Source organism: Somniosus microcephalus, chromosome 3 (genome assembly GCF_052327205.1).
Source record: "Somniosus microcephalus isolate GS21.2 chromosome 3, FLI_Smic_1.0, whole genome shotgun sequence".
In the NCBI taxonomy this organism is placed as follows: Eukaryota; Metazoa; Chordata; class Chondrichthyes; order Squaliformes; family Somniosidae; genus Somniosus; species Somniosus microcephalus.
Genome location: NC_140989.1, coordinates 202,894,488 through 202,915,572, shown reverse-complemented (window position 1 = coordinate 202,915,572; position 21,085 = coordinate 202,894,488). Strand labels below are relative to the sequence as shown.

General features: G+C 48.1%; 1 protein-coding gene across 1 annotated transcript in view; it reads left to right on the top strand.

Moving 5' to 3' along the window:
* The window catches only part of cop1 (COP1 E3 ubiquitin ligase), a gene marked incomplete at its 5' end in the record, with an annotated part of 130,351 nt that overhangs the window by 79,557 nt on the left and 29,709 nt on the right, over positions 1 to 21,085 (top strand). Inside the window, one exon of the mRNA XM_085977983.1 lies at positions 9,781 to 9,862. Coding sequence (XP_085834109.1) covers positions 9,781 to 9,862 — 82 coding nt within the window. The remainder of the gene's footprint in view (positions 1 to 9,780; positions 9,863 to 21,085) is intronic.

Below are 21,085 nucleotides of genomic sequence, written 5' to 3'. Positions count from 1 at the left end.
CGGGGAGTGAAAGGGGCAGGATGAGTTACACGGGGAGTGAAGGAGCGGGAGGAGTTACTCGGGAGTGAAGAGGCCGGAATGAGTTATTCGGAGTGAAGGTGCGGGATGAGTTACACGGGGAGTGAAGGGTGCGGGATGAGTTACGGGGAGAGTGAAGGGGGCGGAATGAGTTACACGTGGAGTGAAGGAGCGGGATGAGTTACACGGGGAGTGAAGGGGGCAGGATGAGTTACACGGGGAGTGTGAAGAGGGTGGGATGAGTTACACGGGGAGTGAAGGGGGCGGGATTAGTTAGACGGGGAGTGAAGGGGACGGAATGAGTTACACGCGGAGTGAAGGGGATGGGATGAGTTACACGGGGAGTGAAGGGGACGGGATGAGTTACTCGGGGAGTGAAGGGGGCGGGATGAGTTACACGGGGAGTGAAGGGTGCGGGATGATTTACACGGGGAGTGAAGGGGGCGGGATGAGTTACACGGAGTGAAGGGGGCGGGATGAGTTACACGGGGAGTGAAGGGGCGGGATGAGTTACACGGGGAGTGAAGGGGACTGGATGAGTTACACGGGGAGTGAAGGGGACGGGATGAGTTACACGGGGAATGAAGGGGGCGCGATGAGTTACACGGGGAGTGAAGGGGGCGGGATGAGTTACACGGGGAGTGAAGGGGACGGGATGAGTTACACGGGGAGTGAAGGGGGCGGGATGAGTTACACGGGGAGTGAAGGGGGCGGGATGAGTTACATGGGGAGTGAAGGGGGCGGGATGAGTTACGCGGAAGTGAAGGGGACGGGATGAGTTACACGGGGAGTGAAGGGGCGGGATGAGTTACACTGGGAGTGAAGGGAGCGGCATGAGTTACACGGGGAGTGAAGGGGCGGGATGAGTTACACGGAGTGAAGGGAGCGGGATGAGTTACACGGGGAGTGAAGGGGACGGGATGAGTTACACGGAGTGAAGGGAGCGGGATGAGTTATTCGGAGTGAAGGGGGCGGGATGAGTTACACGGGGCGTGAAGGGTGCGGGATGTGTTACGGGGAGAGTGAAGGGGGCGGGATGAGTTACACGGGGAGTGAAGGGGGCGGGATGAGTTACACGGGGAGTGAAGGAGTGGGATGAGTTACACGGGGAGTGAAGGGGGCAGGATGAGTTACACGGAGAATGAAGGGGACGGGATGAGTTACACGGGGAGTCAAGGGGGCGGGATGAGTTACAAGGGGAGTGAAGGGGACGGGATGAGTTATACGGAATGAAGGGGCGGGATGAGTTACACGGGGAGTGAAGGGGGCGGGATGAGTTACACGGGGAGTGAAGGGAGCGGGATAAGTTACGGGGAGTGAAGGGGGTGGGATGACTTACACGGGGCGTGAAGGGGGCGGGATGACTTACACGGGGAGTGAAGGGGGCGGGATGAGTTACACGGGGAGTGATGGGGGCGGGATGAGTTACACGGGGAGTGAAGAGAGCGGGATGAGTTACACGGGGAGTGAAGGGGTCGCATGAGTTACACGGGGAGTGAAGGGCGGGATGAGTTACACGGGGAGTGAAGAGAGCGGGATGAGTTACACGGGGAGTGAAGGGGGCGGGATGAGTTACACGGGGAGTGAAGGGGGCGGGATGAGTTACACGGGGAGTGAAGGGCGGGATGAGTTACACGGGGAGTGAAGAGAGCGGGATGAGTTACACGGGGAGTGAAGGGGGCGGGATGAGTTACACGGGGAGTGAAGGGCGGGATGAGTTCCACTGGGTGTGAAGGGGAAATAACACTGGCGAGCAAAATAAAGGAAAATCCTAACATGTTTTATCAGTATATTAAGGGCAAGAGGATAACCAGGGAAAGGGTAGGGCCCATTAGGGACCAAAGTGGCAACCTGTGTGTGGAGCCAGATGATGTTGGCGGGGTTTTAAATGAATTTTTTGCATCTGTGTTCACTATGGAGAAGGACGATTTAGACATAGAAATCGGGCAAGGGGACTGTGACATACTTGAACATATTAGCATCGAGAGGGAGGAGGTGCTGGCGGCTTTAGCAGGCCAAAAAGTGGAAAAATCCCCAGGCCCGGACGAGGTGTATCCCAGGCTGCTGTGGGAGGCAAAGGAGGAGATTGCAGGGGCTCTGACACAAATTTTCAGAACCTCTCTGGCCACAGGGGATGTCCCAGAGGACTGGAGAACAGCTAACGTAGTACCATTATACAAGAAGGGTAGCAGGGATAAACCAGGGAATTACAGGCCAGTGAGCCTAACATCTGTGGTAGGGAAATTATTGGAATAAATTCTGAGGGACAAAATTAGTCTCCACTTGAAGAGGCAAGGATTAATCGGGGATAGTCAGCATGGCTTTGTCAAGGGTAAATCATGTCTGACAAATCTGATTGAATTTTTCGAGGGGGTGACTAGGGGGGTGGATGAGGGAAATGCTGTGGATGTGGTTTACATGGACTTCAGTGAAGCTTTTGACAAAGTCCCGCATAGGAGACTGGTCAAGAAAGTAAGAGCCCATGGGATCCAGGGTGCCTTGGCGCGTTGGATCCTAAACTGGCTGAGTGGCAGGAGGCAGAGGGTGATGGTCGAAGGTTGCTTTTGTGACTGGAAGCCTGTGTCCAGTGGGGTACCTCGGGGATCGGTGCTGGGTCCCTTGTTGTTTGTGATCTACATAAATGATTTGGATGAGAATGTAAAAGGTATGATCAGTAAGTTCGCAGATGACACGAAAATTGGTGGGGTGGTCAATTGCGAGGAGGAAAGCCTCAGGCTACAGGACGATATAAACGGGTTGGTCAGATGGGCGGAAAAGTGGCAAATGGAATTTAACCCTGAAAAGTGCGAGGTGATGCATTTTGGACGGACAACTAAGGCAAGGGAATACACAATGAGTGGTAGGACCCTAAGAAGTACAGAGGGTCAGAGGAACCTTGGTGTACATGTACATAGATCCCTGAAGGCAGCGGAACAGGTAGATAAGGTGGTTAAAAAGGCATATGGGATACTTGCCTTCATTAGCCGAGGCATAGAATATAAGAGCAGGGAGGTTATGATGGAGCTGTTCAAAACGCTGGTGAGGCCACAGCTGGAGTACTGTGTACAGTTCTGGTCGCCTCACTGTAGGAAGGATGTGATTGCTTTGGAGAGGGTGCAGAGAAGATTCACCAGGATGTTACCTGGGATGGAGCGCCTCAGCTATGAAGAAAGACTAAACAGGCTGGGGTTGTTTTCCTTGGAGCAAAGAAGACTGAGGGGGGACCTGATTGATGTGTACAAAATGATGAGGGGCATAGATAGGGTAGATAAAGAGGAACTTTTCCCCTTAGTAGGGGGGTCAGTAACAAGGGGGCATAGATTCAGGGTAAGGGGCAGGAGATTTAGAGGGGATTTGAGGAGGAACTTTTTCACCCAGAGGGTGGTTGGAATCTGGAACTCACTGCCTGAAAGGGTGGTAGAGACAGGAACCCTCACAACATTCAAGAAGCATTTGGATGAGCACTTGAAATGCCATTGCATACAAGGCTATGGACCAAATGCTGGAAAATGGGATTAGACTGGACAGGGATTGATGGACGGCGCAGACGCGATGGGCCGAAGGGCCTCTTTCTGTGCTGTATAACTCTATGACTATGAAGGGGGCGGGATGAGTTACTTGGGGAGACTGAAGGGAGCGGGATGAGTTACACGGGGAGTGAAGGGGGCGGGATGAGTTACACGGGGAGTGAAGGGGGCAGGATGAGTTACACGGGGAGTGAAGGGGGCAGGATGAGTTACACGAGGAGTGAAGTGGGGATGAGTTACACGGGGAGTCAAGGGATGAGTTACACAGGGAGTGCAGGGGGCAGGATGAGTTACACGGGGAGTGAAGGGGGGATGAGTTACACGGGGAGTGAAGGGGGCAGGATGAGTTACACGGAGTGTGAAGTTGGAGGGATGAGTTACACGGGGAGTGTGTAGTTGTCGGGATGAGTTACTCGGCGGGGGGGAGGGCGGGGTGTGAAGTTGGAGGGATGCCTTACACGGGGAGTGTGTAGTTGTCGGGATGAGTTACTCGGTTGGTGGGGGGGGGTGTGAATGGGGCGGTATGAGTTGCGCAGTAGAAGTTCGGTGATGCCAAGCTTGGGTTTTTAAGGCTTGTTGACTGCAGTAGGCAGGGCAACAGAGGAGTGATGGAGTCCCATGCTTCTGAAATCCTGAAATGGATGTTAAGGATGGTGAGTCTCATGCAGCACTGGGAGGGTCCAAATGCTTAAGAACGTAAGAAATAGGAGCTGAAGTAGGCCGTACGACCCCTCGAGCCTGCTCCACCATTCACACTTACCCACATTATACTCCATCTGCCACCTTCTTGCCCAATCACTTAACAGTTCTATGTCCCTTTGCAGCCTTTCTCCATCCTAACAGCTTACATTCCCACCCAGCTTTTTATAGTCAGCAAACTTGGATACATTACTCTCGGGCCCCCTCATCTAAATCATTGATAAAGATTGTAAATAGCTGAGGTCCCAGCACTGATCCTTGTGTCACTCCATTAGTTACATCTTGCCGTCCCGTAAATGACCTATTCATTCTTAATCTCTGTTTTGTTAACCAATCCTCAATCCATGCTAATATTTTACCCCCAATTCCATGAGCCCTAATCTTGTGTGGCACCTTATGGAATGCCTTCTGAAAATGCAAATATACTACATCCACTGGTTCCCCCTTATCTACCCTGCTGGTTACACCCTCAAAAATAGATTTGTCGAACACGATTTCCCTTTCATAAAACCGCGTTGGCTCTGCTGAAGCATGTTGTGATTTTCTAAGTGCCTTATACCACATCCTTAATATAAGATCACCGCAGTTTCCCTACGACTGATGAAATATAATGTATAGAAATGTGAAGTTATCCACTTTAGTAGGAAACATAGAAAAGCAAAATATTTTTTAAATGGTGAGAGATTGGGAAATGATTGTATTCAGAGGGACCTGGGTGTCTTTACGTACAAATCACAAAGTTAACATGCAGGTACAGCAAGCAATTAGGAAAGCAAATGGTATGTTGGCCTTTATTACAAAAGAATTGGAGCAGAATAGGAAAAAAATCATCCTGCAATTATATAAGGCTTTGGTGAGACCACACCTGGAGTACTGTGTACAATTTTGGTCTCCTTGCTAAGGAAGGATATACTTGCCTTAGAGGGAGTGCGACGAAGGCCTGATTCCTGGGATTGGGGGGATTATCCTGCGAGGAGAAATTGAGATGACTAGGCCTATATTCCCTAGAATTTAGAAGAATGAGAGTTGATCTCATTGAAACATATTAAATTCTTACAGGGCTTGACAGGGTAGATGCTGGGAGGATGTTTCCTCTGGCTGGGGAGTCTAGAACCAGGGGTCACAGTCTCAGAATAAGTGGTAGGTCATTTAGGACTGAGATGAGGAGAAATTTTTTCAAAGCGTTGTGAACCTTCGGAATTCTCTACCCCAGAGGGGAGTGGAGGCTCAGTCGTTGAGTATATTCAAGGTAGAGATGGCTAATTTTGGGGATATTAAGGAAATCAAGGGATATGGGGATAGTGCGGGAAGGTGGAGTTGAGATGGAAGATCAGCCATGATCTTTTTGAAGGCCAGTGACCCATGAATCAAAACCACTTCCTCCCACACCACTCTGAGCCACGCATTTAACTCTGATTTGCTTGTCCCTTTGCCAATTTGTGCATGGCACAAGTAACATTTCAGTGATTATTACCTTTGAGGTTCTGCATTTTAATTTGGACCATAGCTCCTCAAACTTTCTCAGCAGAACTGCATTCCTAGTCCCACCTATGTTGTTGGTTCCAACGTTCCTCTGGGGAAGAGTGATCATAGTGTGATCGAAGTTCACATTGTGTTTGAGAATGAAATACTTAAATCCGAAACTAGAATCTTAAACTTAAATAAAGCCAGTTACATGGGTATGAAGGGCGAGTTGGCTACGGTAGATTGGGAAATTAAATTAAAAGCTATGATGGTAGATAAGCAGTGGCAAACATTTAAAGAAATATTCTAAAATTCTCAACAAATATACATTCCATTGAGAAATAAAAACTTCACGGGAAAAGTGATCCATCCGTGGCTAACTAAAGAAGTTGAGGGTTGTATTAGATTAACAGAAGAGGTTTATAATGTTGCAAAGAATAGTAGTAACCCCAAATTTTGGGAGCGCTTTAGAACCCAGAAAAGGATGACCAAAAAAATTGATAAGGGGTAAACTAGTAAGAAATCTAACAACAGATGTAAGAGCTTCTACAAGTATGAAAAAAGGAAGAGATTAGCAAAAATTCTGTCTTCACAGTAGAAGACACAAAAAGCATACCTAAAATATTGGGGAACCAAGGGGCTAATGAGAGTGAAGAAATTAAAGTAATTAAGATCAGTAGAGAAAAAGTACTTGAGAAACGAATGGGACTAAAAGCTGACGACATCCCCTGGACCTGATGGCCTACATCCTAGGATTCTAAAAGGGCTGGCTACAGAGATAGTGGTTACATTGATTGTGATCTTCCAAAATTCCCTAGATTCTAGAATGGTCCCAACGGATTGGAAGGTAGCAAATATAACCCTGTTATTCGAGAGAGAAGGGAGAGAGAAAACGGGAAACTACAGGCCAGTTAGCCTGACATCAGTTGTCGGGAAAATTCTGGAATCCGTTATTAAGAAAGGGCCTTTAGCAAACCATAAAATGATTAGGCAGAGTCAAAATGTTTTTATGAAAGGGAAATCCTATACAACAAATTTATTAGAGTTTTTTGTGGATGTAACTAGCAGGGTTGATAAAGGGGAACCAGTGGAGGTAGTGTATTTGGATTTCCAAAAGGCATTAGATAAGGTGCCGCATGCAAGATAAGGGCTCATGGGGTTGGTGGTAATATATTAGCATAGATAGAGGATTGGTTAACGGAAAGAAAAGAGAGTAGGGATGAATGAGTCACCTTTCGGTTGGCAGGCTCTAACTAGTGGGGTGCCGCAAGGATCAGTGTTGGGATACAACTATTCACAATTTATATTAATGACTTCGATGAAGGGACCGAGTGCCATGTATCCAAGTTGGCTGACGATACAAAGCTAGGTGGGACAGTAAGGAAGACATAAAGAGTCTGCAAAGGGATATAGACAGGTTAAGTGAGTGGGCAGTAAGGTGGCAGATGGAGTATAATGTAGGGAAATGTGAGGTTATTCACTTCGGTTGAAATTGGGGTCCCCACGGGTGAGTACGCGCTGTGTACTCGCCCGTAAGGCCAACGGAAGTGCCGGTTTCGCGCATGCACTGGAAACCTGAACTGCCATTCCCTTTAAGGAAGGGGTTCGGAGGTCAAACGCGTGCGCCGGAGAGGCAGCACGTAGACCTGGAACTTCTGATTTTTTTACAGGTTTCTCCATGCGGTTAAGTCCCTAGCAGCTGCGTGTGGAAAAAGCAGGCGCAAGGCCTGCTTTTAACTAGGTAAGAGGTTAATTAAGTAAAATTAAAACATTTTTTCCACAGGTTTATCATTTTAAAATACTTTAAAGAAAGGTAAGTTCATTTTTAGCCCCGTTAAAAAATAATTAATTTTTTCAGAAATTTAAATTAATTTGTAATTTATAGTTATTTTATAAATGTGGGTTTTAAAAAATTTATTCGAAGTTTTACTTATGTTTTGGGGCTGATCTCTTCATAGATTTGACAGGTCTTCCTGTCAAATCTGTGAATGGAGATTCCCTGCTCCGATTGGCTCCCCATGGCCCACGTGATCCCAGGGGACACTGCGAACTAACTGCGCCCCTGGGATACACGTGCACTGCACACCGGCAGCTGGAGGAGGCCCAGGATCAGAATCCCACGCGGGCCCACAGCACAACGGCAGGCGCGCTATGTAAGTGCAGGTCGGGGGCTTGCACCTGCGGGAAGCCTCCAACCTGAATTTCTGGCCCATTAATATTTTTTAAGGACGCGACTGCAGCCAACGAAGGTGGAGTAGTTGCACATGCGCAGTTTGTGTTTTTTCAGTTGTTCGCTAACTGAAAAGAAAATATTGTCGCCATTACAAAGAAAACACTTCCAGAGAGAAAGGAGGGGAGGGGGTGGTGAAAAGAAAGCTACTGCTAACCAGAGCCACACCAGGAAAAGAAAATCTGCACCGGCAAAACACAGTAAACGTCCATTTTTATTAATTTTCTGCTCCTTTCCCTTCACACGGAGCTTGCGCACTATACAAATAAATCTCCACAACCCTCCCCTCGTGAAAATATCATACATTAATACTTAAACTAACCTGTGCTATTATTCTACATTATTAAACCAACCCATAGCTCCATAGATTCCGGCATGCGATGTTACTATATTAGTGTACATTCATACTTAAACCACCACAGATTTATGTGCAGAGCGTGTCTGCGCAGCTTCCGGTTCATTGGCAGCAGTCACTCCGATTTTTTAAATGGTGAGAAACAATCGAATGTTGGTGTTCAGAGAGATTTAGGGGTCCTAGTACAAGAAACACGGAGTTAGCATGCAGGTACAGCAAGCAATTAGGAAGGCAAATGGCATGTTTTCCTCTATTGCAAGGGGTTGGAGTACAAGAGTAAAGAAGTCTTGCTACAACTTTACAGGGCCTTGGTGAGACCACACCTGGAGTACTGTGCACAGTTCTGGTCTCCTTATCTGAGAAAGGATATACTTGCCTTTGAGGCAGCGCAACGAAAGTTCATTCGATTGATTCCTTGGATCAGATGCTTCTCCTGTAAGGAGCGATTGAGTCGATTAGGTCTGTGCTCTCTGGGGGTTAGAAGAATGGTGGAGCAGGCTCGAGAGGCCATGTAGCCTTCTCCTGCTTCTATTTCTTATGTTCTTTGTTTGCATCCATACCGGTCGCACATACCTCGTGCCTGCTGGAGAATGGCAAAGGTTGAGGCTCCTCCACCACTGCAACTGCGGTCTTCTTACGTGCCTGAGTCACAGTGACATTCTCCTGTCCCTGACCACTAACCAAATCTAAACCAAGTCCTAACCTAAGGGGTGTGACTGCCTCCTGGGTTAAAATGTCCAGGTAACTCTCCCCCTTTCTGATGCATCGCAATGTCTGCAACTCTGTCTCCACTCAACAACTCTGAGCCGAAGTTCTTCGAGTTGCAGACACTTACTGCAAATGTGGTTGCCTGGAATTGGTGCTGCTCGCCACAAACTCCCACATGCTGCCGATACAGCCTACTCCTTCATGGCCATCTCTATCTATCTATCATTTTATATATTTAACTAATTAAACTTTTATGTAATTAATTCACTTGATTTAATTTCTTTTTTAAACTGATTGACTAGTTTAAATTAATTTAATAAAGTATCAGTTATAGGTTCCTAGTTTTTAATACTTACTGCCTCAAACTTATACAAACCACTGCAAGTGTTAAAGGAAAAAAGGAGCACCTCCTTCCCCCTCTCTACTGAATTTTCATTCCAAATTCCCAATTCCCCACTCTGTTTACGATGCATTCAGTTCAAGTTGCAATCTGTGGTTACCCTGTGTGCCTCAGCTCTGTGCCTTCGTCTCATCCTGAGTGTTGAGTATTACAGATCATTCAGTTCTTTCCCTGCACTTTAACTAACAAATTGTGACAAAGATAATGGCCTCACAAATCATTCAGTGAAATGATACTTTGTACATGAGGCTTGTGTGATGGTTTTAATCATTTTTCCTCCCTGTTCACCATTTGACCCAACAATCTCTGAACAGTATTGCCACACTCTGAAATTGTTGAGAGTTTATTTTCACTTGGCTGTTGTGTATTTTCACTACAGGAGCACGAAAAGCGATGTTGGAGTGTGGATTTTAATCTAATGGATCCCAAGCTCTTAGCTTCAGGCTCTGACGATGCTAAAGGTAATGTAACATGCCCAGTGACTCGAGCTGATACAAACCCTGAACTATAGTGTCTCTTGCACCTCGTAAACCTTCACTTAAAACTAGTATTCAAGTTTGCCCCGTCAAAATTTTAATCCAATATGTCTTTATAATCCATTGACCAAAACATGAAGCCTGCCAACTGAAAATCAGAATTGCGCACTGCGATAAACCACAAGCATGGATTAAACTGAGAGGATTCTGGATGTTCTAAACAAGTTCCACCTGAAAGGCTCTAATGAAATTAAGTCACAGAAATCTGGGCAACTGAATAAGTTGTTAAAAAATAGAAAATACATTACTTGTAAGATGTATCACATTAAACTTCAACTGTAAGGTTGAGAGGGGCAAGGCCAGTACGTAAGTGCATTAGGTTTCTACGATTTGGTGTGTTCTCTGTTCTCACTCTAACAGGATATATTGACAGCTCCCCCAGTGAGATTCTAAGCGTATAAACCACACCCAGTGTGTGCTGGGTTCACTGATGTTAGACAGAGTAGTAACTGTGGTCCAGTTGGGTTCAGTGCCTCTCTGGTCAAAGGAGGGGGAAGTTGAAAGGGTTCTTGATCCTGATCACCACCCAGTGCATCCTGCTGGAAAGGAAGGGATTGGGCCTCCATATGGTAACCCAAAGAGCACAGGAATTGGCTGCAGATGGACAGATTTCTGACCTACCAGATCCCTTGGGACCGCCAAGCAGACATGCTCTGGTAAGGAAGAGCAGCGTTGAAAAATATGCTGCAAGGATGCCTGGATACGCACGGACCCCCAAACCCTGGAAGCACTTTTAGGATAGGTGGAGAAACAGAACTTAAAAGGATGAAATCCCTGAGCTTGTGCGGGAGGAAAAGTGGATCCTTTGTTGCTACTGAAGTTCCGCTGCCCTGTCAAATCCAGCATTCAGCAGATGAAGTAAAACTTCCCTGATTCCAGGACTGGGAAATGTCCCCATTAACATGGTCCCTGATTCCAGGACTGGGAAATGTCCCCATTAACATGGTCCCTGATTCCAGGACTGGGAAATGCTCCCATTAAACTGGTCCCTGATTCCAGGACAGGGAAATGTTCCCATTAACATGGCCCCTGACTCCAGGACTGAGATATGTTCCCATTAACATGGCCCCTGATTCCAGGACTGGGAAATGTTCCCATTAACCTGGCCCCTGATTCCAGGACTGGGAATCATCCCCATTCACATGGCCCCTATTCCAGGACTGGGAATGGTCCCCATTAACATGGTCCCTGATTCCAGGACTGGGAAATATCCCCATTAACATGGTCCCTGATTCCAGGACTGGGAAATGTTGCCATTAATATGGTCCCTGATTCCTGGACTGGGAAATGTTCCCATTAACATGGCCCCTGATTCCAGGACTGGGAAAGGTCCCCATTAACATGGTCCCTGATTCCAGGACTGGGAAATGTCCCCATTAACATGGCCCCTGATTCCAGGACTGGGAAATGTCCCCATTAATATGGTCCCTGATTCCAGGACTGGGAAATGTCCCCATTAATATGGTCCCTGATTCCTGGACTGGGAAATGTTCCCATTAACATGGCCCCTGATTCCAGGACTGGGAAATGTCCCCATTAATATGGTCCCTGATTCCAGGACTGGGAAATGTCCCCATTAATATGGTCCCTGATTCCTGGACTGGGAAATGTTCCCATTAACATGGCCCCTGATTCCAGGACTGGGAAAGGTCCCCATTAACATGGTCCCTGATTCTAGGACTGGGAAATGTTCCCATTAACATGGTCCCTGATTCCAGGACTGGGAAATGTCCCCATTAATATGGTCCCTGATTCCTGGACTGGGAAATGTTCCCATTAACATGGCCCCTGATTCCAGCACTTGGAAATGTTCCCATTTACATGGTCCCTGATTCCAGGACTGGGAAATGTTCCCATTAACATGGTCCCTGATTCCAGGACTGGGAAATGTCCCCATTAACATGGCCCTTGATTCCAGGACTGGGAAATGTTCCCAGTAACATGGTCCCTGATTCCAGGACTGGGAAATGTCCCCATTAACATGGTCCCTGATTCCAGGACTGGGAAATGTCCCCATTAACATGGCCCCTGATTCCAGGACTGGGAAATGTCTCCATTAACATGGCCCCTGATTCCAGGACTGGGAAATGTTGCCATTAATATGGTCCCTGATTCCTGGACTGGGAAATGTTCCCATTAACATGGCCCCTGATTCCAGGACTGGGAAAGGTCCCCATTAACATGGTCCCTGATTCCAGGACTGGGAAATGTCCCCATTAATATGGTCCCTGATTCCTGGACTGGGAAATGTTCCCATTAACATGGCCCCTGATTCCAGGACTGGGAAATGTCCCCATTAATATGGTCCCTGATTCCAGGACTGGGAAATGTCCCCATTAATATGGTCCCTGATTCCTGGACTGGGAAATGTTCCCATTAACATGGCCCCTGATTCCAGGACTGGGAAAGGTCCCCATTAACATGGCCCCTGATTCCAGGACTGGGAAATGTCCCCATTAATATGGTCCCTGATTCCTGGACTGGGAAATGTTCCCATTAACATGGCCCCTGATTCCAGCACTTGGAAATGTTCCCATTTACATGGTCCCTGATTCCAGGACTGGGAAATGTTCCCATTAACATGGTCCCTGATTCCAGGACTGGGAAATGTCCCCATTAACATGGTCCCTGATTCCAGGACTGGGAAATGTCCCCATTAACATGGTCCCTGATTCCAGGACTGGGAAATGTCTCCATTAACATGGCCCCTGATTCCAGGACTGGGAAATGTTCCGATTAACATGGTCCCTGATTCCAGGACTGGGAAATGTTCCCATTAACCTGGTCCCTGATTCCAGGACAGGGAAATGTTCCCATGAACATGGCCCCTGATTCCAGGACTGGGAAATGTCCCCATTAACATGGCCCCTGATTCCAGGACTGGGAAATGTCCCCATTAACATGGTCCCTGATTCCAGGACTGGGAAATGTTCCCATTAACATGGTCCCTGATTCCAGGACAGGGAAATGTTCCCATGAACATGGCCCCTGATTCCAGGTCTGGGAAATGTCCCCATTAACATGGTCCCTGATTCCAGGACTGGGAAATGTTCCCATTAACTTGGCCCCTGATTCCAGGACTGGGAAATGTTCCCATTAACCTGGCCCCTGATTCCAGGACTGGGAAATGTCCCCATTAACATGGCCCCTGATTCCAGGACTGGGAAATGTTCCCATTAACATGGTCCCTGATTCCAGGACTGGGAAATGTTCCCATTAACATGGCCCCTGATTCCAGGACTGGGAAATGTTCCCATTAACATGGTCCCTGATTCCAGGACTGGGAAATGTTCCCATTAACATGGCCCCTGATTCCAGGACTGGGAAATGTCCCCATTAACATGGCCCCTGATTCCAGGACTGAGATATGTTCCCATTAACATGGTCCCTGATTCCAGGACTGGGAAATGTTCCCATTAACCTGGCCCCTGATTCCAGGACAGGGAAATGTTCCCATTAACATGGCCCCTGATTCCAGGACTGGGAAATGTCCCCATTAACATGGCCCCTGATTCCAGGACTGGGAAATGTTCCCATTAACATGGCCTTTGATTCCAGGACTGGGAAATGTTCCCATTAACATGGCCCCTATTCCAGGACTGGGAATGGTCCCCATTAACATGGTCCCTGATTCCAGGACTGGGAAATATCCCCATTAACATGGTCCCTGATTCCAGGACTGGGAAATGTTGCCATTAATATGGTCCCTGATTCCTGGACTGGGAAATGTTCCCATTAACATGGCCCCTGATTCCAGGACTGGGAAAGGTCCCCATTAACATGGTCCCTGATTCCAGGACTGGGAAATGTTCCCATTAACATGGTCCCTGATTCCAGGACTGGGAAATGTTCCCATTAACATGGTCCCTCATTCCAGGACTGGGAAATGTTCCCATTAACCTGGCCCCTGATTCCAGGACTGGGAAATGTTCCCATTAACCTGGCCCCTGATTCCAGGACTGGGAAATGTTCCCATTAATATGGTCCCTGATTCCTGGACTGGGAAATGTTCCCATTAACATGGCCCCTGATTCCAGGACTGGGAAAGGTCCCCATTAACATGGTCCCTGATTCCAGGACTGGGAATTGTTCCCATTAACATGGTCCCTGATTCCAGGACTGGGAAATGTCCCCATTAATATGGTCCCTGATTCTAGGACTGGGAATTGTTCCCATTAACATGGTCCCTGATTCCAGGACTGGGAAATGTCCCCATTAATATGGTCCCTGATTCCTGGACTGGGAAATGTTCCCATTAACATGGCCCCTGATTCCAGCACTTGGAAATGTTCCCATTTACATGGTCCCTGATTCCAGGACTGGGAAATGTTCCCATTAACATGGTCCCTGATTCCAGGACTGGGAAATGTTCCCAGTAACATGGTCCCTGATTCCAGGACTGGGAAATGTCCCCATTAACATGGTCCCTGATTCCAGGACTGGGAAATGTCCCCATTAACATGGTCCCTGATTCCAGGACTGGGAAATGTTCCGATTAACATGGCCCCTGATTCCAGGACTGGGAAATGTTCCCATTAACATGGTCCCTGATTCCAGGACTGGGAAATGTTCCCATTAACCTGGTCCCTGATTCCAGGACAGGGAAATGTTCCCATGAACATGGCCCCTGATTCCAGGACTGGGAAATGTCCCCATTAACATGGTCCCTGATTCCAGGTCTGGGAAATGTCCCCATTAACATGGTCCCTGATTCCAGGACTGGGAAATGTTCCCATTAACTTGGCCCCTGATTCCAGGACTGGGAAATGTTCCCATTAACCTGGCCCCTGATTCCAGGACTGGGAAATGTCCCCATTAACATGGTCCCTGATTCCAGGACTGGGAAATGTTCCCATTAACATGGCCCCTGATTCCAGGACTGGGAAATGTCCCCATTAACATGGCCCCTGATTCCAGGACTGGGAAATGTTCCCATTAACATGGTCCCTGATTCCAGGACTGGGAAATGTTCCCATTAACATGGCCCCTGATTCCAGGACTGGGAAATGTTCCCATTAACATGGTCCCTGATTCCAGGACTGGGAAATGCTCCCATTAACATGGCCCCTGATTCCAGGACTGGGAAATGTCCCCATTAACATGGCCCCTGATTCCAGGACTGAGATATGTTCCCATTAACATGGTCCCTGATTCCAGGACTGGGAAAAGTTCCCATTAACATGGTCCCTGATTCCAGGACTGGGAAATGCTCCCATTAAACTGGTCCCTGATTCCAGGACAGGGAAATGTTCCCATTAACATGGCCCCTGATTCCAGGACTGGGAAATGTTCCCATTAACCTGGCCCCTGATTCCAGGACTGGGAAATGTTCCCATTAACATGGTCCCTGATTCCAGGACTGGGAAATGTTCCCATTAACCTGGCCCCTGATTCCAGGACTGGGAAATGTTCCCATTAACATGGCCCCTGATTCCAGGACTGGGAATCATCCCCATTAACATGGCCCCTGATTCCAGGACTGGGAAATGTCCCCATTAACATGGCCCCTGATTCCAGGACTGGGAAAGGTCCCCATTAACATGGTCCCTGATTCCAGGACTGGGAAATGTTCCCATTAACATGGCCCCTGATTCCAGGACTGGGAAATGTTCCCATTAACATGGCCCCTGATTCCAGGACTGGGAAAAGTCCCCATTCACATGGTCCCTGATTCCAGGACTGGGAAATGTCCCCATTAACATGGTCCCAGATTCCAGGACTGGGAAATGTCCCCATTAACATGGTCCCTGATTCCAGGATAGAAAATGTTCCCATTAACATGGCCCTTGATTCCAGGACTGGGAAATGTTCCCATTAACATGGCCCCTGATTCCAGGACTGGGAAATGTTCCCATTAACATGGTCCCTGATTCCAGGACTGGGAAATGTTCCCATTAACATGGCCCCTGATTCCAGGACTGGGAAATGTTCCCATTAACATGGTCCCTGATTCCAGGACTGGGAAATGTTCCCATTAACATGGTCCCTGATTCCAGGACTGGGAAATGTTCCCATTAACATGGTCCCTGATTCCAGGACTGGGAAATGTTCCCATTAACCTGGTCCCTGATTCCAGGACTGGGAAATGTCCTCATTAACATGGTCCCTGATTCCAGGACTGGGCAATGTTCCCATTAACATGGTCCCTGATTCCAGGACTGGGAAATGTTCCCATTAACGTGGTCCCTGATTCCAGGACTGGGAAATGTTCCCATTAACATGGTCCCTGATTCCAGGACTGGGAAATGTTCCCATTAACATGGCCCCTGATTCCAGGACTGGGAAATGTCCTCATTAACATGGCCCCTGATTCCAGGACTGGGAAATGTTCCCATTTACATGGTCCCTGATTCCAGGACTGGGAAATGTTCCCATTAACATGGTCCCTGATTCCAGGACAGGGAAATGTTCCCATTAACATGGCCCCTGATTCCAGGACTGAGATATGTTCCCGTTAACATGGTCCCTGATTCCTGGACTGGGAAATGTTCCCATTAACATGGTACCTGATTCCAGAACTGGGAAATGTTCCCATTAACATGGTCCCTGATTCCAGAACTGGGAAATGTTCCCATTAACATGGCCCCTGATTCCAGGACTGGGAAATGTTCCCATTAACATGGTCCCTGATTCCAGGACTGGGAAATGTTCCCATTAACATGGCCCCTGATTCCAGGACTGAGATATGTTCCCGTTAACATGGTCCCTGATTCCTGGACTGGGAAATGTTCCCATTAACATGGTCCCTGATTCCAGAAGTGGGAAATGTTCCCATTAACATGGCCCCTGATTCCAGGACTGGGAAATGTTCCCATTAACATGGTCCCTGATTCCTGGACTGGGAAATGTTCCCATTAACATGGCCCCTGATTTCAGGACTGGGAAATGTTCCCATTAACATGGCGCTGATTCCAGGACTGGGAAATGTTCCCATTCACATGGTCCCTGATTCCAGGACTGGGAAACGTTCCCATTAACATGGTCCCAGATTCCAGGACTGGGAAATGTTCCCATTAACATGGTCCCTGATTCCAGGACTGGGAAATGTTCCCATTCACATGGTCCCTGATTCCAGGACTGGGAAACGTCCCCATTAACATGGTCCCAGATTCCAGGACTGGGAAATGTTCCCATTAACATGGTCCCTGATTCCAGGACTGGGAAATGTCCCCATTAACATGGTCCCAGATTCCAGGACTGGGAAATGTTCCCATTAACATGGTCCCTGATTCCAGGACTGGGAAATGTTCCCATTAACATGGTCCCTGATTACCGGACTGGGATATGTCCCCATTAACATGGTCCCTGATTCCAGGACTGGGAAATGTTCCCATTAACATGGCCCCTGATTCCAGGACTGGGAAAGGTCCCCATTAACATGGTCCCTGATTCCAGGACTGGGAAATGTCCCCATTAACATGGTCCCTGATTCCAGGACTGGTAAATGTTCCCATTAACATGGCCCTTGATTCCAGCACTGGGAAATGTTCCCATTAACATGGCCCCTATTCCAGGACTGGGAAAGGTCCCAATTAACATGGTTCTTGATTCCAGGACTGGGAAATGTCCCCATTAACGTGGTCCCTGATTCCAGGACTGGGAAATGTTCCCATTAACATGGTCCCTGATTCCAGGACTGAGAAAGGTTCCCATTAACATGGTCCCTGATTCCAGGACTGAGAAAGGTTCCCATTAACATGGCCCCCGATTCCAGGACTGGGAAATGTTCCCATTAACATGGTCCCTGATTCCAGGACTGGGAAATGTCTCCATTAACATGGTCCCTGATTCCAGGACTGGGAAATGTTCCCATTAACCTGGCCCCTGATTCCAGGACTGGGAAATGTCCGCATTCACATGGTCCCTGATTCCAGGACAGGGAAATGTCCCCATTAACATGGTCACTGATTCCAGGACTGGGAAATGTCCCCATTAACATGGTCCCTGATTCCAGGACTGGGAAATGTCCCCATTAACATGGTCCCTGATTCCAGGACTGGGAAATGTTCCCATTAACATGGCCCCTGATTCCAGGACTGGGAATTGTTCCCATTAACATGGCCCCTGATTCCAGGACTGGGAAATGTTCCCATTAACATGGTCCCTGATTCCAGGACTGGGAAATGTTCCCATTAACATGGCCCCTGATTCCAGGACTGGGAAATGTTCCCATTAACATGGTCCCTGATTCCAGGACTGGGAAATGTTCCCATTAACATGGTCCCTGATTCCAGGACTGGGAAATGTTCCCATTAACATGGTCCCTGATTCCAGGACTGGGAAATGTTCCCATTAACCTGGTCCCTGATTCCAGGACTGGGAAATGTCCTCATTAACATGGTCCCTGATTCCAGGACTGGGCAATGTTCCCATTAACATGGTCCCTGATTCCAGGACTGGGAAATGTTCCCATTAACGTGGTCCCTGATTCCAGGACTGGGAAATGTTCCCATTAACATGGTCCCTGATTCCAGGACTGGGAAATGTTCCCATTAACATGGCCCCTGATTCCAGGACTGGGAAATGTCCTCATTAACATGGCCCCTGATTCCAGGACTGGGAAATGTTCCCATTTACATGGTCCCTGATTCCAGGACTGGGAAATGTTCCCATTAACATGGTCCCTGATTCCAGGACAGGGAAATGTTCCCATTAACATGGCCCCTGATTCCAGGACTGAGATATGTTCCCGTTAACATGGTCCCTGATTCCTGGACTGGGAAATGTTCCCATTAACATGGTCCCTGATTCCAGAACTGGGAAATGTTCCCATTAACATGGTCCCTGATTCCAGAACTGGGAAATGTTCCCATTAACATGGCCCCTGATTCCAGGACTGGGAAATGTTCCCATTAACATGGTCCCTGATTCCAGGACTGGGAAATGTTCCCATTAACATGGCCCCTGATTCCAGGACAGGGAAATGTTCCCATTAACATGGCCCCTGATTCCAGGACTGAGATATGTTCCCGTTAACATGGTCCCTGATTCCTGGACTGGGAAATGTTCCCATTAACATGGTCCCTGATTCCAGAAGTGGGAAATGTTCCCATTAACATGGCCCCTGATTCCAGGACTGGGAAATGTTCCCATTAACATGGTCCCTGATTCCTGGACTGGGAAATGTTCCCATTAACATGGCCCCTGATTTCAGGACTGGGAAATGTTCCCATTAACATGGCGCTGATTCCAGGACTGGGAAATGTTCCCATTCACATGGTCCCTGATTCCAGGACTGGGAAACGTTCCCATTAACATGGTCCCAGATTCCAGGACTGGGAAATGTTCCCATTAACATGGTCCCTGATTCCAGGACTGGGAAATGTTCCCATTCACATGGTCCCTGATTCCAGGACTGGGAAACGTCCCCATTAACATGGTCCCAGATTCCAGGACTGGGAAATGTTCCCATTAACATGGTCCCTGATTCCAGGACTGGGAAATGTCCCCATTAACATGGTCCCAGATTCCAGGACTGGGAAATGTTCCCATTAACATGGTCCCTGATTCCAGGACTGGGAAATGTTCCCATTAACATGGTCCCTGATTACCGGACTGGGATATGTCCCCATTACCATGGTCCCTGATTCCAGGACTGGGAAATGTTCCCATTAACATGGCCCCTGATTCCAGGACTGGGAAAGGTCCCCATTAACATGGTCCCTGATTCCAGGACTGGGAAATGTCCCCATTAACATGGTCCCTGATTCCAGGACTGGTAAATGTTCCCATTAACATGGCCCTTGATTCCAGCACTGGGAAATGTTCCCATTAACATGGCCCCTATTCCAGGACTGGGAAAGGTCCCAATTAACATGGTTCTTGATTCCAGGACTGGGAAATGTCCCCATTAACGTGGTCCCTGATTCCAGGACTGGGAAATGTTCCCATTAACATGGTCCCTGATTCCAGGACTGAGAAAGGTTCCCATTAACATGGTCCCTGATTCCAGGACTGAGAAAGGTTCCCATTAACATGGCCCCCGATTCCAGGACTGGGAAATGTTCCCATTAACATGGTCCCTGATTCCAGGACTGGGAAATGTCTCCATTAACATGGTCCCTGATTCCAGGACTGGGAAATGTTCCCATTAACCTGGCCCCTGATTCCAGGACTGGGAAATGTCCGCATTCACATGGTCCCTGATTCCAGGACAGGGAAATGTCCCCATTAACATGGTCCCTGATTCCAGGACTGGGAAATGTCCCCATTAACATGGTCCCTGATTCCAGGACTGGGAAATGTCCCCATTAACATGGTCCCTGATTCCAGGACTGGGAAATGTTCCCATTAACATGGCCCCTGATTCCAGGACTGGGAATTGTTCCCATTAACATGGCCCCTGATTCCAGGACTGGGAAATGTCCCCATTAACATGGTCCCTGATTCCAGGACTGGGAAATGTTCCCATTAACATGGTCCCTGATTCCAGGACTGGGAAATGTTCCCATTAACATGGTCCCTGATTCCAGGACTGGGAAATGTTCCCATTAACCTGGCCCCTGATTCCAGGACTGGGAAATGTCCCCATTCAAATGGTCCCTGATTCCAGGACTGGGAAATGTTCCCATTAACATGGTCCCTGATTCCAGGACTGGGAAATGTTCCCATTAACCTGGCCCCTGATTCCAGGACTGGGAAATGTTCCCATTAACCTGGCCCCTGATTCCAGGACTGGGAAATGTCCCCATTCACATGGTCCCTGATTCCAGGACTAGGAAATGTCCCCATTAACATGGTCCCTGATTCCAGGACTGGGAAATGTTCCCATTAACCTGGCCCCTGATTCCAGGACTGGGAAATGTCCCCATTCACATGGTCCCTGATTCCAGGACTGGGAAATGTTCCCATTAACATGGTCCCAGATTCCAGGACTGGGAAATGTTCCCATTAACATGGCCCCTGATTCCAGGACTGGGAAATGTCCCCATTCACATGGTCCCTGATTCCAGGACTAGGAAATGTCCCCATTAACATGGTCCCTGATTCCAGGACTGGGAAATGTCCCCATTCACATGGTCCCTGATTCCAGGACTGGGAAATGTCCCCATTAACATGGTCCCTGATTCCAGGACTGGGAAATGTTCCCATTTACATGGCCCCTGATTCCAGGACTTGGAAATGTTCCCATTAACCTGGCCCCTGATT